We start from the raw sequence: 17,924 nt of genomic DNA on the forward strand, positions 1-17,924 counted from the left end.
AGGGTCTCCGGGCCACTTCTGTTCCATCTTTCAGTGTATAAAGTACATAGCAGGAGGCGGGAAGCGCCTCTTTCCTCGGCAGCGGTCATCAATAAGGTAATGGCCGATTAATAAATTCTTTCTTTGCTAGCTCAGCAGTTTAACTCTCGGGGAGGGTGCGAAGCGTTCCACCATGTAACCTTTTCCTAAAATGTAACAATCTTTCTTCTATTCTCTTTTAAGCTACCTTCTGGGATAGAGAGTGCTAACCCTCTCGAGCTCCCACTCTTATTGTTTTGAGGTGAACTTATTTTCTCAACCTATTCTTCGTTAATGTAAAACAAATTGCTCTTTTCTAAAGTCACCTCGGTAGTATGGGATTAGCCCTTGCATTAGTGGCCTAGAGCCAGATTAGGTTTTTTTAAAAACAAGTGTATTAGGAGTGCAGATTGCCTCCTCTCAAATTGTTATTTTGGAGGTCATGTAATTGCCCCTTTTCATTTAATAGACCTCAGTAGGTTGGGTATTGTACCCCTGTGTCTATGTCCAGTGAGGACAACTTGAAGGTGGAGTTTGGTGTGGCCTGGGAGAGGCTTAAATTTTGAGAGCGAGTGGCTCTTTTGAAAATTAAGTGTTGTATGCCTCGTGGAGGCTTTTCTGTGTAATTTGGAGCAAGGGCTCCTAGGTATGAATGGGGTTTTCTGCCCCTCTGTTAAAACTCGTGTTTGGGGTAAAACTGAGCTGATTGCCCAAGCTGTGTAAAATCAGGGCGCGAAGCCCAATTCCTGTAAATATTGTAACTACCCTTTTTGACTTGCTACTTTGTACCTGCCATGCTTGTTATTTCTTGTTTTTGAAAAGAAAATATAACCTTGTTAAATTTTAAATTAATTTTGCTTTCGTAGCTGGAGACCTATTCACACCCGCACCTTCTTTCACCTCTACCTACCACGGAAAAACTCCGTAACAGTAATAATTTCCTCTTTTTATTTAGGAGAAATAAAGGATAGAAGCTAGTGATGAAACTGAATTATGCTCTGGAAGACCAAAGGACAAAAAGAAAATATCCCAGTCAAAATAGGGAGACAAGAAAAATGAAATGTATAAGGAATGAAATGTACATGACTCAGAGAGGAAAATTGAAGGAATCTAAGGAGTTTCGCAAGTATCTATGGCCATGCAAATGTCTGTCCAAGTTAGGTGCTAAAAATGAATTTCAGAAATTCTGTAATACAGATTCTCACGATGCTCAAACAGCATTCATTTGCACCATGGTAAGTGAGCACGAAATAAAATGGAAACGAGTGAAAGATTCAAAGAGAAAAACAGTGACCAGGAAGTAAGTGGAATTCAGGTGTGCAGACTTTCTTTCTCCAAACTTTTAGAATTTCCAGTGGCAGAGTACATCTAGCCTTAAAGAAGATAAAATCACCAAAGGGTAAAAGGGATCAACGAGGAATCACCAGTGGAAGGAACAGATGCCCTCAGAATAAGTTTCAAGAAATAGTTGACCAATAAAGTTTCCAAAATACAAATCACATTATGCAAGAGAACAAACACAGAGAGAATTTCTGGCACCAGATTCTACAATGGATGTGATGTGCAATTTATATAAGCAGGAGTATGAAAATCCTGTGTCACTTTCTTTGTAAAAAAGGATATTCTTGACAGCATTCAACTTGCAAAGAAAAGAGCATCAAGAAGGACATGTGTAACCTCTGTGATATTTTACAGCTCCAGATTAATAATTCGTCTGGCAGCGAAAATAAACTTTGATGACAAGAAGGAACATCTTAAGGATGCAACATACGCCCAGAACCTAAAATCCTCCAATATGGAAAATCGAAGTTGGATGAAAAACTGGAAATGTTTTATTTTACCTTGAAAAGAAAAAAAAAAAAACCACTGCCATTTCCCCGTATTCCCACAAATGTGGTTATTTTACAAGCGCCAGTTGTGGTTATATAACATAGGGATTCACAGTGGGAAAGATAATAAAGGTCATTGTTATGTCTGGTTGGAAGGAGAAGCAGGGACGAGGGGCTCAGGAGGTTGGATCCTGCTTGTACAAACATCTCATGGAAAACGTGCTCAAAGTCAAAGAAGTCATATTGTGGTCAAAATCTTGCAGAGGCCAGAATCGTAATATAAAGATTTTTCTACTTCCGAAAACAGTTTTGGAACAACACCCTACTATTGAAAAGATTACACAAAAATTCCTGTTTCCAGGACATTGCTTTCTCCTTAACGACAGTGACTTTGGGGATATAGAACGTGCTTTAAAATTTCAGCAGCGCCTCTATACCGCCGAAGACCACATAAATGTAATGAAGATGTGCCGAAAGAAGAACGCGCTTGTTGTGCACAGAATGACCGCATTTTCATAGTACAGTTCATCTGGAGAAGCACATTGTAAACAGGAAGATAGGCACAAACAGTGAGAAGGTAAACTGGTTACATGCGAGAGAAATAGAGTTGAAGAAAGATAAACCTTTTAGGATTTCCTCAAAACGCATTTTGATGCAGAATGCACTGCTGACGTGAACATTAAGAAATCTACAGTTGTTCACCGGCTTCAGAATAAAAATGAATCAGTTCCACATGATCTGCTCACTCCGTTATGGCCCATTGGAAATCCAGCTTCAGAAGCGAAGCTAAACGACCTGCGCTCCCTCATGATGATAATTCCCAATGATGCTAAGCCTTTCTATAAGGGCTTGCTTAGTGATTCTGGAAGACACGATGATATAGATGGGTTTGATTGTGGAAATATGGATTTTGAACTCGAAAATTCTTAAAATCCTGGATTATTTTACACTTGGAGAAACTGTGTGTTTATGATGCGTTAATACTATGATCTACCACTGTAATTTCTATACTATATTCTAAAATTCATGTTTCCTCTATGTCATGTTGTATGCCGCTATGTATCATTTAAACCTGTACTTAAATAAGCAATAAAATTAGTTAACATGTACCGTACCATATTTTACACTCCACTGAATTTTTAAAAGTCAAATTGTTCACTAAGGGCTGGTATTATATTAGAGGTTTAAACTGTTGGTTCAGTTTAAACTTCGGTTTATCTGTTAGTCACGTATTATAAAATGGCATCTTAAGTTTAACTAGAGATTAATTTTATTGCCACTCAACTACCGTTTAAACTGAAGTTTAAGGATACATAACCTTACAACATGTTAGAATGAATGGATCTCGAAAATATTTTCAAGGTGTTTGAAGAAATACTAAGTGATGATGAAGAAGTGTTCAAATTATTGAACTACCACAGACACCAAGAGTTTTTCGAGCAAGGGTACGCCACTATCACATATGGAATCAGAGTTTTTATAGGTTTAGGCTTACAAAATAGACTGCCATAACCCTATTTCAGCAAACTGGTGCTATAATAAAACATCCAACAAAAAGGTAAGAATATAAAACTGACTTTTTGAACAGTGTGAATGTCAAAAGTGTAAATTATAGAAAATAAAGTAACTTCCTTCTATTTCAGAAATCATGTAGTAGAACCCTTCAGTCAGCTACTAATAGCATTGCGGTTTAATGCCGCCACTAATATGTTTATTACAATGGGAGATTTCGGAGGAATTCATAAGGCCACTGTTTCATGGACTATATTACGTATGGCAGATGTTATAGCTTCTCTTGTTCCACAGCAAATAAAATTACCAATAGAGGAAAATGACATGTCAGTTAGTAAAAACAGTTTTACAAAATTGCTTAGTTTCCCAGAGTGATTGGTGCCATTGACTGTACCCACATCAGAACACAGTCCCCTGGAGGAGATTCTGCAGAGCAATACAGAAACAGGAAGGGGTTATTTTCATTAAACCTGCAAGTTGTAGCTGATACAAAATCTTTGTAGACTTCGTCACATGTTCACACTTCACTCTCGAAGTTTTACCTGATCTGGGATCTGGCTCCATGGCTAAATGGTTAGCGTGCTGGTCACAGGGATCCCAGGTTCGGGAATTTTAAGCCTTATTGGTTAATTCCCCTAGCACAAGGACTGAGTGTATGTGTCGTCTTCATCATCATTTCATCCTCATCAAAAGACCTGCACGTGGCGAGGTGAAGTCCTCAGACACATCCCGGCACTAAAAGCCATACGTCATTTCATTTCCTGATCTGGGTATGCCGCCACTATAAGAACTGAATTCCTCAGCAAGTTTCTCCCACGCCAATTCTTTTTCTTCCAAGTCATAGCGTCTTGTCTTTCTGCACTCAATAATGCCACTGTATTTCTGTACATATTGCACAAGCAATTCTCTTTCCTTACATGTAAAATTAGGACGACGTTTATTGTTTTTATCCAAAATTTTCCCTACAAGAAGTAAACAAAACATTATCGATTGTCATCTTTTCTCACAAGTCACTGCTACAAAGATCGTATATTTCCTTCTTCACCTCAGTTTAACTTAGGCCGGTCATTATAAGACTCAACATCGGTTTAAACTCTAGTTACAGTTTAACTCAATCTTCAGTTTAAACCTTAATTATAATACCGGCCCTAAATGACAATTTTATTTGCTGGTCATGTGATGCAAAAAAAAAAAAAAAAAAAAAAAAAAACCCTAATGTAACCGCAATAAAACATCAAGTGACCAAGCGCCATTATCTCATATTACGACAATATACTTCAAACATCCCTAAATTTGATCCTTTATGAAGAAAATTTACGTTTCTATCTTCATTTTGGTACATAATACCTCACATTTAATATGAAATATGAATTAATACAAAGAATTTTGAGTTTTGTCAATATCTCAAAATCTACTTTTGGTGCATGGTCAAGTGATACATAACACAATCCAATTGTAGTATTAAAGCATCTGAATTCTTTGAGGTATGTGTGAATTAGTATATACATGTGCTGTATTTACAATGCTAGGACAATAGTAACTGGACCGCTCAATCTACTGTAACTCATGGTGTAAGAATTTTGAAATACTTAAGGTACATGTGAATTTGTATATGATGGTGTTGTAATGTTAAGTAGTAAAATCAATCTAATAATAATAATGATGTTACTTGATTTACGTCCCACTAACTACTTTTACGGTCTTCGGAGACGCCGAGGTGCCGGAATTTAGTCCGGCAGGAGTTCTATTATGTGCCAGTAAATCTACGACACGAGGCTGACGTATTTGAGCACCTTCAAATACCAGTGGACTGAGCCAGGATTGAACCTGCCAAGTTGGGGTCGAAGGCCAGCGCCTCAACCGTCTGAGCCACTCAGCCCGGCAAAATCAATCTATAGTAAGTTGTAGTGTTAAGCACTGGAAATACTTAAGTTGTGTGTCAATTCGTATATGATGCTGGATTTATAATGTTAAAATAGTAGTATTTCTTGTGATATTTTATTTCCATAGCATTGCTTCTTGTACTCTTGTTGTTGCTGTTGTTGTTGGGTAATTATGTTTTAACTTTATTATCACACTACTGTGAGTGATCACTGCCACTAGGATATTTCCGAATTGTAATGTATTTGTTAATAATAATAAAGTTCATTTCCACAATCACAAAGTGGCTTAGAAGGCATACAAAAGCGATTCGGTGCCAGCAACCTGCAACCAGGCTAAAAGGTCTTGAATCTGTGGCAACAGTGGGTGTTGCAGGAAACAGATTGCAGAGAAGTGAACTATTTGGTACATATGAGAAAATTGCATTGTTCTTTTTTTTTTTTTTTTTAGTTGCTTTACGTTGCACCGACACATGTAGGTCTTATGGCGACGATGGGACAGGAAAGGCCTAGGAATGGGAAGGAAGCGGCCGTGGCCTTAATTAAGGTACATCCTGGTGTGAAAATGGGAAACCACGGAAATCCATCTTCAGGGCTATCGACAGTGGGGTTCGAACCCACTATCTCCAGGATGCGAGCTCACAGCTGCACGCTCCTAACCGCATGGTCAACTCACCCGGTGGCATTGTTCTTCATTCAATGCAAACTGGAGAGCTTTTAAAATAGCAAGGAGCTCTGCAGTATATACGCTACAGATACTGGTAAGCAAGAACTTCATGCTAACATTATCAGAAACTAAAGAGCATGCAACATTTTTACCTATCTTTTTTAAACGAATATTTCCATACTATATATAAAAAACACAACAGCATGAGAGTCAAATAAAGAGGATAAATCAGTAATTTTTTTTTACAAGTTGCTTTACCACAAATATTATTATAATATTTTTGATATACATCATCTTCAATACGGAACCAAAATGAGAAAAGTTACTTGTAAGTTGCTTTACGTCGCACCGACACAGATAGGTCTTATGGCGAACATCGGAAAGAGCTAGGAGTGGGAAGGAAGCTGCCGTGGCCTTAATTAAGATACAGCCCCAGCATTTGCCTGGTGTGAAAATGGGAAACCACGCAAAACCATCTTCAATTTCTTTGTTCAACGAGAGCAACTACCCGCACGCGAGGTCTTTGCGTTCCACAGTGAATGGCCTACCTGTGTGTAATATGCGTGATGGGAGATTTCTGATTGATCTGCATGCTGCTGCTGTTGACAGACTTAAAAAATCCCTAAAGAGTATTCAAAACAGCCACCTTCCCATTGTGAATCTGAGTCCGTACCTACTTGGCTACAGTGGGTTCGAACCCACTATCTCCCGAATACTGGATACTGGCCGCACTTAAGTGACTGCAGCTATCGAGCTCTTTGGGTGAATGCTCAGCGCTGAGGCCTTTGGTCCATAGGGTTCTGGGTTTGATTCCTAACTGGGTTTGGGCTTTAACTGAATTTGGTAAACTCTTCTAACTTGAGGATTGGGTATTTGTATCACAACACACTTCTCTTCATATAAATACAACACTACCAACCACTACAGAAACATGAATAGTTGACTCTCATTAATGCACGGTGACTGAGGATAGAGAGGATACCTGAAAACACAGGATAATCTCCAAAAGAGGTGAAACAAATACTGATGGGAGCATATTACCCACATACTTGCAACCTGCTCGTTGAAACCATCCCATCATTACTTTATACTGTTGTGCACAGGTACACTTGTTCATTGTTTTCCACTTTGGCAAACCCCTGGTGATTAAAAGTTGTTCACAAAATGAATTATTTTTGGTTTTGCTTTTCCAGATATCCCTGATTGCTGTTTCATCCAGACCGTAAGTCAAAGACATGTGCTGTGTAGAGCTGCCTTTTCAAAACTTACAAACTACACTGACTGACAGAGCAAATGCAACACCAAGAAGGAGTGGTCAGAACTTTATGCCAATTGCAGGGTAGACTGACGTCACTGAGGTATGCTCATGATGTGAAATGCGCCACTGTGCTGCGCACGTAGCGAACGATAAATGGGACACGGCGTTGGCGAATGGCCCACTTCGTACCGTGATTTCTCAGCCGACAGTCATTGTAGAATGTGTTGTCGTGTGCCACAGGACACGTGTATAGCTAAGAATGCCAGGCCGCCGTCAACGGGGGCATTTCCAACAGACAGACGACTTTACAAGGGGTATGGTGATCAGGCTGAGAAGGGCAGGTTGGTCGCTTCGTCAAATCGCAGCCGATACCCATAGGGATGTGTCCACGGTGCAGCGCCTGTGGCGAAGATGGTTGGCGGAGGGACATGTGGCATGTGCGAGGGGTCCAGGCGCAGCCCGAGTGACGTCAGCACGTGAGGATTGGCGCATCCGCCGCCAAGCGGTGGCAGCCCCGCATGCCACGTCAACCGCCATTGTTCAGCATGTGCAAGACACCCTGGCTGTTCCAATATCGACCAGAACAATTTCCCGTTGATTGGTTGAAGGAGGCCTGCACTCCCAGCGTCCGCTCAGAAGACTACCATTGACTCCACAGCATAGACGTGCACGCCTGGCATGGTGCCGGGCTAGAGCGACTTGGATGAGGGAATGGCGGAACGTCGTGTTCTCCGATGAGTCACGCTTCTGTTCTGTCAGTGATTGTCACCGCAGATGAGTGTGGCGTCGGCGTGGAGAAAGGTCAAATCCGGCAGTAACTGTGGAGCGCCCTACCGCTAGACAATGCGGCATCATGGTTTGGGGCGCTATTGCGTATGATTCCACGTCACCTCTAGTGCGTATTCAAGGCACGTTAAATGCCCACCGCTACGTGCAGCATGTGCTGCGGCCGGTGGCACTCCCGTACCTTCAGGGGCTGCCCAATGCTCTGTTTCAGCAGGATAATACCCGCCCACACACTGCTCGCATCTCCCAACAGGCTCTACGAGGCGTACAGATGCTTCCGTGGCCAGCGTACTCTCCAGATCTCTCACCAATCGAACACGTGTGGGATCTCATTGGACGCCGTTTGCAAACTCTGCCCCAGCCTCGTACGGACGACCAACTGTGGCAAATGGTTGACAGAGAATGGAGAACCATCCCTCAGGACACCATCCGCACTCTTATTGACTCTGTACCTCGACGTGTTTCTGCGTGCATCGCCGCTCGCGGTGGTCCTACATCCTACTGAGTCGATGCCGTGCGCATTGTGTAACCTGCATATCGGTTTGAAATAAACATCAATTATTCGTCCGTGCCGTCTCTGTTTTTTCCCCAACTTTCATCCCATTCGAACCACTCCTTCTTGGTGTTGCATTTGCTCTGTCAGTCAGTGTATTTCCACCTTCCATTGTACTGCTTTGCGCAATTACTTTATCTGGATGTTGAACGGCACTAACAGAAACCAATTAATAGTACTGTGTACTGTAGGCACTCTGTTACTAAAACTGAACTCCAACATGATCAAGGCAAATTGCTACTTCAACTGCTAGAGAGGTGAAAAGCTGTGAATCACAGTTGTGATATGAAGTTCAGAGTGAAAAGTTCTAGTGGCTGAAACTTGCCTTAAATCTATCTTATATTTTCTTATACCGCCATGGTTATCCGCCCAAGGATAATCAAGAGTCAAATGTAATAGGAAATACATAGCTCTACAGGGTCTATCACCATAGCCCCTTTGTGTAGAAGAAATGGCATTCAGCAAAAATGGGAAGTGTTACACCATGAACACCTTGACTGAATGCCACCAAACTGATACCCCGGTATTTCCATGCCTCTGAAATATGCTGATTAAAATTTCATCCTCATGCGACCTAATTGTTAATACAGAAAAACGCCATTCCTAAAGATGGCGGCTGGCGTGTGTACGTGATGGCCAGGGCCTGGATTTCAATGATATGTCATCTTTTAATAGGTGCGTCATAGAAGTTGCTAAGTTATATGCAAATCCTGTTCATAGCCCCAAGATTACAGAAATGCATATTTATTAAGTCATTTTTCATCATTTTTGGAAGTATTTGATTTTTAGGTCATTTTTTCGCATTTTACGTCATTATTTTGTCATTTTTAATCATTTTATTTTTCTTATTGGTTATTTTTAAATAAGAATCCACATTTTACGTCATCAGCCAACCAGTTCCTATATTTTGACGTACTTTAAGGTTTACGTGAAGGTTCATCTTCGAAAGTTTCTGCACTCAGTTGTGAGCTGAGCACATAGCTTTGTACATCCCTCACCTTTGTGTCTTAACAGGAGGTGAGAGCTAAGCTATTCTTGGATGACCTTCAGACAAGGGCTAAGCCTTTATCAGTTCACCAGGGAAGTGTGTTCACAGTGTGACGTCAGCAGTGAGGTATTTCCTGCCAGTGTACTCTATTTCCTTGTTCCTTCAGGTCAGTGTTAGTTGTACAGTTTGTAGATGATATAGATGTTTATTCCCATAGGAAACCTGAAATATTTGTCCCGAATGAGTAAATTTATAATACCAATATAAATGGTCCAATTATTGGACATTATAAACTTTCCAGCTAACTCATTCCTGGTTGCCTGCGCTTTGCCCTTGTGTGGTAAGTTGGCGTCATCAGTAAGTACCAACTTAGCACACGAGGGCGAAGCGCAGGCAACCAGGAATGAGTTAGCTGGAAAATTTATAATGTCCAATAACGGACCATTTATATTGGTATTACAGTTTGTAGATGTCAGTTGCGTGTAATCATTTTGAGTGCGTGTTAAAATGCCAAAGGTAAAACCATCCAAGGCAGGTCATTTGAGACAAATTGTCCATGAATTCGGGGAAGATACCTTTTCTACAGATGGTGAAATACGATTCTGTAAAGTGTGTGAAGTGAAAGTGGCAGCAGCAAAAAGATTAACTGTTTAACAGCACGTCAGTCACGACAAACATGTGCGCGGTATTCAGAGTATCAGCAGAAAGAAAAGTACTCAACAGTTACTCATGCAAAACGCATCATCAAGCAGAGGTAAAATCTCAGCCTTTTTTAATGAACTGTGTGAAGTTTTTGTCATAGCAAATATTCCTCTTCATACACTATTCCTAAATTAAGGCAGTTCCTAGCACGGTATACAGGTCATTCCATTCCGGACAAATCTACACTAAGGAAAAATTGCATACCACGCTGCTATGAAAAAACACTTCAAAGAATACGGGAAAGAACAAGCGGAAAGAAGATTTTTGTCTCAGTAGACGAAACTACTGGTGTTGAAGGTCGTTACGTAGCTAATGTAATTGTAGGAACCCTGGAAATAGATAATCCCAGAGAAATATTTTTGCTAACTTGTGAAGTCCTGCAATCTGTCAATCATTCTACAATATGTTGAATGTTTGACAGGGCCATGGTTCTGCTGTGATCTGACGGTGTGAGGTACAATGAAGTTTTACTTCTCGTGACCGATGCCGCGCCTAACACAGTTAAAGCTGGTAAAGCTATCAAAACTTTTTATTCAAGAATGGTGCATGTAACTTGTCTAGCTCATGCTTTCCACAGAGTGGCAGAAGACGTGAGGGAGAATTTTCCTGACATTGAAAGAACGTTGTTTTCCTTTTCAGATCATTTCTCTTTATGGAGTACCTAGTGTCAGAATATCTTCATACCGGTACATTTTGTTTCTAAGGAAAACCGAGATTCCAAAACAAAGAATTGACATATTGCTATGTAGAAATTAGAGAAAATATCAATTATTAATATTGTTCATATCTAGAAATGTATATAATTTAGTTTCAAACAATAAATACTTGGGATTTGTAGGTAAATTTTTGTTCGTTTTTAGGACATTTGATCATTTTAAGGTCATTTTAAAGCATTTTTAGGTCAACAAAATCCAGGCCTTGGTGATGGCTGTTGAGCGTGTCCAACATTACTGTCTCTTTTCAGGTAGAAATCGCAACACAGCATGCCTAGAGAACGTGCAAGGGAAGATTATCATAACACTTCAGACTTTATGAAAGGTCAAATCACTGGAATGAGGGATAAGGGTGCATCATACCGACAGATTGTGTAGACAGTTGGCTGTAGTGCAATGACTGCAGAACGAGTAATGACAAGATGGACTCAAGACAACAGGGTGGCACGAAGAGCAGACACAGGCCCTTCCAGAAGGAATACACCAAGAGAAGATCATAAGGAATCATCAGCTGGCTCTGACGAACAGAAGGATGACAACAAATGAAATTCGGGCATAGGTTATGGGCAGAGTGTCACCAGGAACATTTTTTTTTTTTTTTTTTGCTAGTTGCTTTACGTCGCACTGACAAAGATAGGTCTTATGGCAACGATGGGACAGAACTGGCCGTGGCCTTAATTAAGGTATGCCTGGTATGAAAATGGGAAACCACGGAAAACCATTTTCAGGGCTGCCGACAGTGGGGTTCGAACCTACTATCTCCCGAATACTGGCCACATTTAAGCGACTGCAGCTATCGAGCTCGGTACCACGAACTATCGGGAACAGATTACTGGAAGCTGCGTTGAGATCTGGAGTTCCCATGCGTTGTTTAACGCTGACACCAAATCACAGACTACAGAGACTTGCATGGTGTATAGGCAGAATCAACTGAGACATTGAGTGGCATTCTGTGGTATTCAGCGATGAGTCTCACTTGTTTGCGGCGGTCAGATCGACGTGAACATGTTCGTAGATGACCTGGTGAAAGGTCACACAGGAAGCAGCGATTATTGAGGCGCATACCTTTCCAACTCCTGTAATTATGGTGTGGGGAGCAATTGGATATGACAACAGGATGGATTTGGTACTTGTTGAAGGGAAACTAAATGCTAGCCAGTATGTAGCAAGAATGGTAGAACCTGTTGTCATACCCTTTATGACGAGGCTACCAAATGGCATAATCCAGCAGGATAATGCAAGAGCCCACATTGCAGTTAACACCAGAAATCCCTCGAGGAATGTATGGATCCGTGACTGCCCTGCCCGGTCCCCTGATTTGTCACCCACAGAGCGTGTCTGGGGTGTGATGGGAAGACTTATACAGTCATACCAGCGTCCAGCCAGCAATCGTCATGAACTGACACAGCATGTGTTTCAGGCATGGGGAGAAATCCCTCAAGATGACATTCAGAGGCCATTTGCTTCCATGCCACACTAAATACAAGAGTGCATTCATGCCCGTGGAGGTCATACCCCATACTAATGATGATGAGAAGCAGTTACGAATGGAAAAGTTTAATTGTTTAATACCCGTTATATGATGAACATCTCCACAAAATTTGATGAATATCGGAGTGGTACTTCATGGTGTAACATTTTCCATTTCTGCTAGTGTATACCTAAACATCAGTCTCCTTTTCTAATGCGGGATCGGGGATGAGGCGAGACAAAATTATACGGCAAGTTTTTAACGGTTCGATGCTCTTCCTGAAACCAACCTCAGTTGAGGAGCTAATGAAGATGAAATGAATGAAGGTGAACAAAATTGGGTAAGAAGGTAGAAGGAATCTGATGCAGCCCATGGATAGAAACTGTCCCAGAATTTGCACGGAAGTGACAATGGGAATCATCAAACCATTCTCAGGACAGGTGACCCACAACATCAATCTGTGTACATTGAGCATCTCCCAGTGATTGGGTATTCTCTAAGTTATTATTTCACTAGTTGTTGACTGTATTATGTGATTTTCTTAACATTGTCGGTTATTCATTGTTCGGTGCTGAAGAATCATTGTTCCCTATTGCAACATCTTATGTGATAACACAGTGTCCGTGAACAGATACAATACACCATTTATCTGTTATCCATTGTTCTAAGCTGAAGAATCATCGTGCCTTACTATAACATCCACTGCAGTGACAATGAGTGAATACAAACCACTCAAATAAGGAAAATCGATAAGGAATAGGTTTCCTGTTGTAGATAGAATCAGTTCATTGCATGTCCACAGATTACTTGATTATCATGCTATGTAATTGAGTTTTAACCCATTTCCTTACTGCTATGATATCTTTCAGTAGAGACTGCAGTACTTAGACTATTTATTTATAATGAATTTATTTATTACAATTGTAGTGTTATAATTTAATGTTATATCTGCATATAGTGTTAGTGTGTTTATGACAGAAACTCAAGTTCTACCATAAAACTGGGTAAAATTTTAGGGTGATGCAAAAGAGAGGTTAGGAATCTAATATGATGTAGCTCGAACAATGTCATAACACACTATACAAGGCTGCCAACATACGTGCGGCTAGAGACATGACTATTGGTCCGACTAAAAAGAAATCAGAGAATTTCCTTCCCACTGTGCTTAATATATTCATAATGCAGACACATCCGACACACCACAACACTTTCAAACCTCGTAGTTTTGTTATTTTTACAGAATGTGGCAGCCCTGAGGCCACAGGTGATGCAAGAATTTAATTTTTCAAAATAAGTAATATAAGTAAGTGGGTACCTGGGAAGCATTAAAAAAAAAGGTCTCTCCTCTCTGGTACTTCAAGCATCACTTTAGGCTACATCTTTCTTGCATAACTTTCCCATCCCTAAACATGCACCCCTTTTAGTAAACTACATCCAATATTACACAAAAGCTTATATCGATGCTGTCGTTAACCACCCTAATTTTTAAGGTAAAGGATGGAGTGAAGTATGTTTTCATATTAACTGGCTAGACATACCCCTCACTTCTCTGACTTACCCAATTAGACATTGTCCTACCACAAGTAGTAAATTACAGACTAAGTGAAACTGGTACAGGACAATGTGAGGGATGATCAGGTTTCCTCTAGCATTTTCACCTACCATTCATACTATACGCAAACCTTTTCTTGAGCCCTGAGCTCCCTAGTGCTGAATCGGTAGACCTCGGTTATCTTCAACATCCATTTTGGCAACCTTTGAAACACAAACTATGCATCGCTGTGCGACATCTGGCGTACACTTTACGAACTAGTACTGATGTTGTTTACACAGCAAAGCTAAACTATATAATTCATGCTAGGAACAAGATTCGCATCCAGGAATGTTGTATAATGTTAAGTAATGTATGTGTGACACAGTTGTTGGCGTAAGATAATAAATGTTTAGAAAATTCATATCGATCGATCATATTATCGATTCAATTCACATTTCATTTCCATCCTGTTGGCAGTATAACCGGAACCGTCAGCGCTCCCTCCTTTCTCCTCAACCCGTAAAAATCGGGCTCAAGAAAAGGTTCGCGTATAGTACTCATCCCAGTAAAGTTCTATAATATTTTATCATTATTCCACCGGAGCAAGTAAAACCTCCAACAAGAAGTTTTATACATTTTGGCCTTATCAGAGGCTTTAATCCAGTCTTGAAACTGGAAATACCGGGCGAGTTGGCCGTGCGGCTGTGAGCTTGCATCCGGGAGATAGTAGGTTCGAATCCCACTATCGGCAGCCCTGAAGATGGTTTTCCGTGGTTTCCCATTTTCACACCAGGCAAATGCTGGGGCTGTACCTTAAGTAAGGCCACGGCCGCTTCCTTCCAACTCCTAGGCCTTTCCTATCCAATCGTCGCCATAAGACCTATCTGTGTCGGTGCGACGTAAAGCCCGTAGCAAAAAAAAAAAAAGAAAAAAAGAAAAAAAGAAACTGGAAACAGGTTAGAATTATTCATATTCATCAGTTGGCTGTTAAAACTATGTGAGCAAGTTTAGAAAAGTCTTATGCATAGATCTTCCTTGATTTTTTAAAAATTTTCTCTTTGAAAGCAGTTTACCATCACACAAACTCAGATAGGTTTCCAGCAGCAATGTGATAGGTAAGAGCTAGGGCAGGAAAGGAAGCAGCCATGGCCTTAATTAAATAACAGCCTCAGCATTTGCTGGGTGTGAAAATGGGAAACCACGCTCAGGGCTGCCGATGGTAGGGTTCAAACCACTATATCCGAATACAAGCTTAAGCTACCTAGCCAAGTTCCTCAGTCATAAGAATAATATTGGTTCTAACCATATCGGACTTTATTTATAGTTATAGGTTTTATTTATTTTTGTAGATTGTTGATACACTCGAGAGATGTATATATAAAATTTGAAACCCAGAGGAAGAATATAAATAACAGCTCCAAACATAACGACAGGTGTATTACAATTTTTGGAGCATGTGGCAACACAAAAACTTCAATATGTTCGAGACTTATTACTTTTGATTCTGGCAAGGAAAACTATGCCTATTCATTTCTTACCAGCACAGCTAGTCCTTGAATTAATTTTCCAAATTTAAAGATGGTGTACTTCCATTCTATTGGAAAAGTGCTAGTAGAATGAGCCTTTGTATCATTTACAAGAAATTTTCTTCTTGTAAATCAATGACATATATTTAATCAGCTAAATTCAATTTTGTGAGCAGCATAACTAGCTGGCCTCATCCATGCGACCCATTCATAGGACCAAAACAATCTGGCAATCGCAGGAGGATTCCAAAGCCACGTTCCACTAAAATGCATATCTCATGAAATGAAAACCAAAAATGTCAACAGGCAGCAATGAATTTCCATAATTAAATTAGTCAGCACCTCACATTGATGAAACAAACTTCAATCCAATCCTAGCTACAAATGGTTATTTGAATTACTTGCACATCAGACACCCAAACACTGCACTCGTATAGCAATAAACTTCATGTAAAATATAATTAACTGTATCTATATAAAAATCTCTTACAAAAGGAGTCTGAATCAAGAATTACACTGCAAATAATGTGCATGCCAAATTAATCTACAGCATATATAAATATTCCAAAGCAATAACAAAGCATGTTAAACCTGTAACTACAGAAGATGGGTCAACCCTAACTTTTTTTTTCTAGTTGTTTTACGTCGCACCGACACAGATAGGTCTTATGGCGACGATGGGACAGGAAAGGGCTAGGAGTGGGAAGGAACCGGCCGTGGCCTTAATTAAGGTACAGCCCCAGCATTTGCCTGGTGTGAAAATGGGAAACCACGGAAAACCATTTTCAGGACTGCCGACAGTGGGATTCGAACCTACTATCTCCCGAATACTGGATACTAGCCGCACTTAAGCGACTGCAGCTATCGAGCTCGGTCAACCCTAACCTCTGAACATGGATAGACACAAAGCCCATAATTCTGCCAAACTACCTATCAAAGCAGCGTTAGGACAAGTAGCTCATATGTAAACAAAACAAGAAAAGATTAGATACTGCACCAATGTCAATCCAGTTCTGTTACCGAAAGGCCTACAGCCATTCAACACACTGGACCATCTACAAATAGCACTCGAAACATAGTAGACCTAACCTATGGGCCGATACCCATCAGTGGCAGTCAAAGCAAATTCGCACAAAATGTGATTACAAAAGCAATTTACTTCCAGTGTTCAAATGTCAACTAATTAAGATATTAAAAATCCTCCTAATATTTTCAAGATCCTTATCAATAATACCACATTCCTTAAATAATATATGTGACAGCGCAATGTTTATTCCACTGCAACATTAAGAAACTTCAAAATTAATAAAAATATCTCCACTGGAAAAAGGTAGTTCGAAATCTTATACCTTACCTTCAGTGTATTACTCGATGATTTATCTAGCGGTTCAAAATTAGATGTTTGCGCCTGTTGTTGATGCTGTGGAGATTTTGACGAAATCCCTTGACTGGAGGTTTTTGGTGAATTTGCATTTGACGCCATCTTGGACAATTCACGTAAGGAACATCAGTGTTATAAAAACGATATGTCAACCAGTTTAAAATGTCACTTAACAATGTATTCTAAGAACAAATTAAATGGATAGCTATGAGCACTCCAGATCTTTTCTTTTTTAATTTGCACTTCCTTTTCCCTACCAAGTCTATAAAACTCAAACCACTTTGACACATCCTTACACACCATCAGCACCAAACTTCATCTCACTCCGGCCGCTGCTCAATGCTCATCATATGTGCCATCTGCGTCAAAGAATCCCTTACAATAGTGATAGGCAAAGGATACCCGTGTTCGAGCGGGATCGAGCCGACCCGATACACGCCGCTGATCGAGCCTGTGCGAAGCGACCTCTTGTCTTGCCTTGTCTTGAAAATTTAATGCCCTTCGCGTGATAGCGGTGTACCCAGTCACAGACACTATAATGAATAATCAAAGTATGGAGGAGGCGAAAATGCAAAAGATAACGTTGAAAAGGGGGTTATGAATCCAACGACTAATCTACAACACATAGGAGTAGCACAAGGACACAAGGTACAAAGCTTCACGCCAAAGAAATCCCTCTCGGCGACTTGCTACATCAAGAACAAGTTCGGGTCAACATAAAAGGTGGAGACAAAGGGACAGAGATTAAAGGAAAGTGTTGGTGTCAGAAAGGAAATTCGATAGAGCTACCACAGTAGTGGGCGTGGGATTGAGTACCAAACATGACAATTGAGTGGGTAACGTGAATTGTTGCTTAAAAAGCGTCTGTAACCATTTTATTCTACTATAACTTCGAGCAACGGATATTGAAACAAGATATGGATAATTATACCAACCGAAGTACGACATTTACAGAGGTTAGACTCAACCAATTTCATACGTGCACATATGATTTAACCGCAATCGAATAATATTAGTGTGTGACGTCTAGTATAAAAATGTTTTGTAAACCACGGAGAGTGAGGAACGTTCGGAAGGAGCGTAAACAAACTACAACCTGTTCGACA

General features: G+C 40.4%; 1 protein-coding gene across 2 annotated transcripts in view; it reads right to left on the minus strand.

Annotated features, from left to right (window-relative positions):
* Positions 1-17,186, minus strand: part of LOC136864387 (CTTNBP2 N-terminal-like protein) — a 441,040-nt gene extending 423,854 nt beyond the window's left edge. For both annotated transcript variants that reach the window (XM_067141318.2, XM_067141317.2), the window contains exon 1: positions 16,792-17,186. In XM_067141318.2, coding sequence (XP_066997419.2) covers positions 16,792-16,920 — 129 coding nt within the window. In that variant the 5' untranslated portion in view covers positions 16,921-17,186. The remainder of the gene's footprint in view (positions 1-16,791) is intronic.
* Between the last annotated feature and the right edge of the window lie 738 nt (positions 17,187-17,924).

This window comes from Anabrus simplex, chromosome 2 (genome assembly GCF_040414725.1).
Source record: "Anabrus simplex isolate iqAnaSimp1 chromosome 2, ASM4041472v1, whole genome shotgun sequence".
NCBI lineage: Eukaryota > Metazoa > Arthropoda > Insecta > Orthoptera > Tettigoniidae > Anabrus > Anabrus simplex.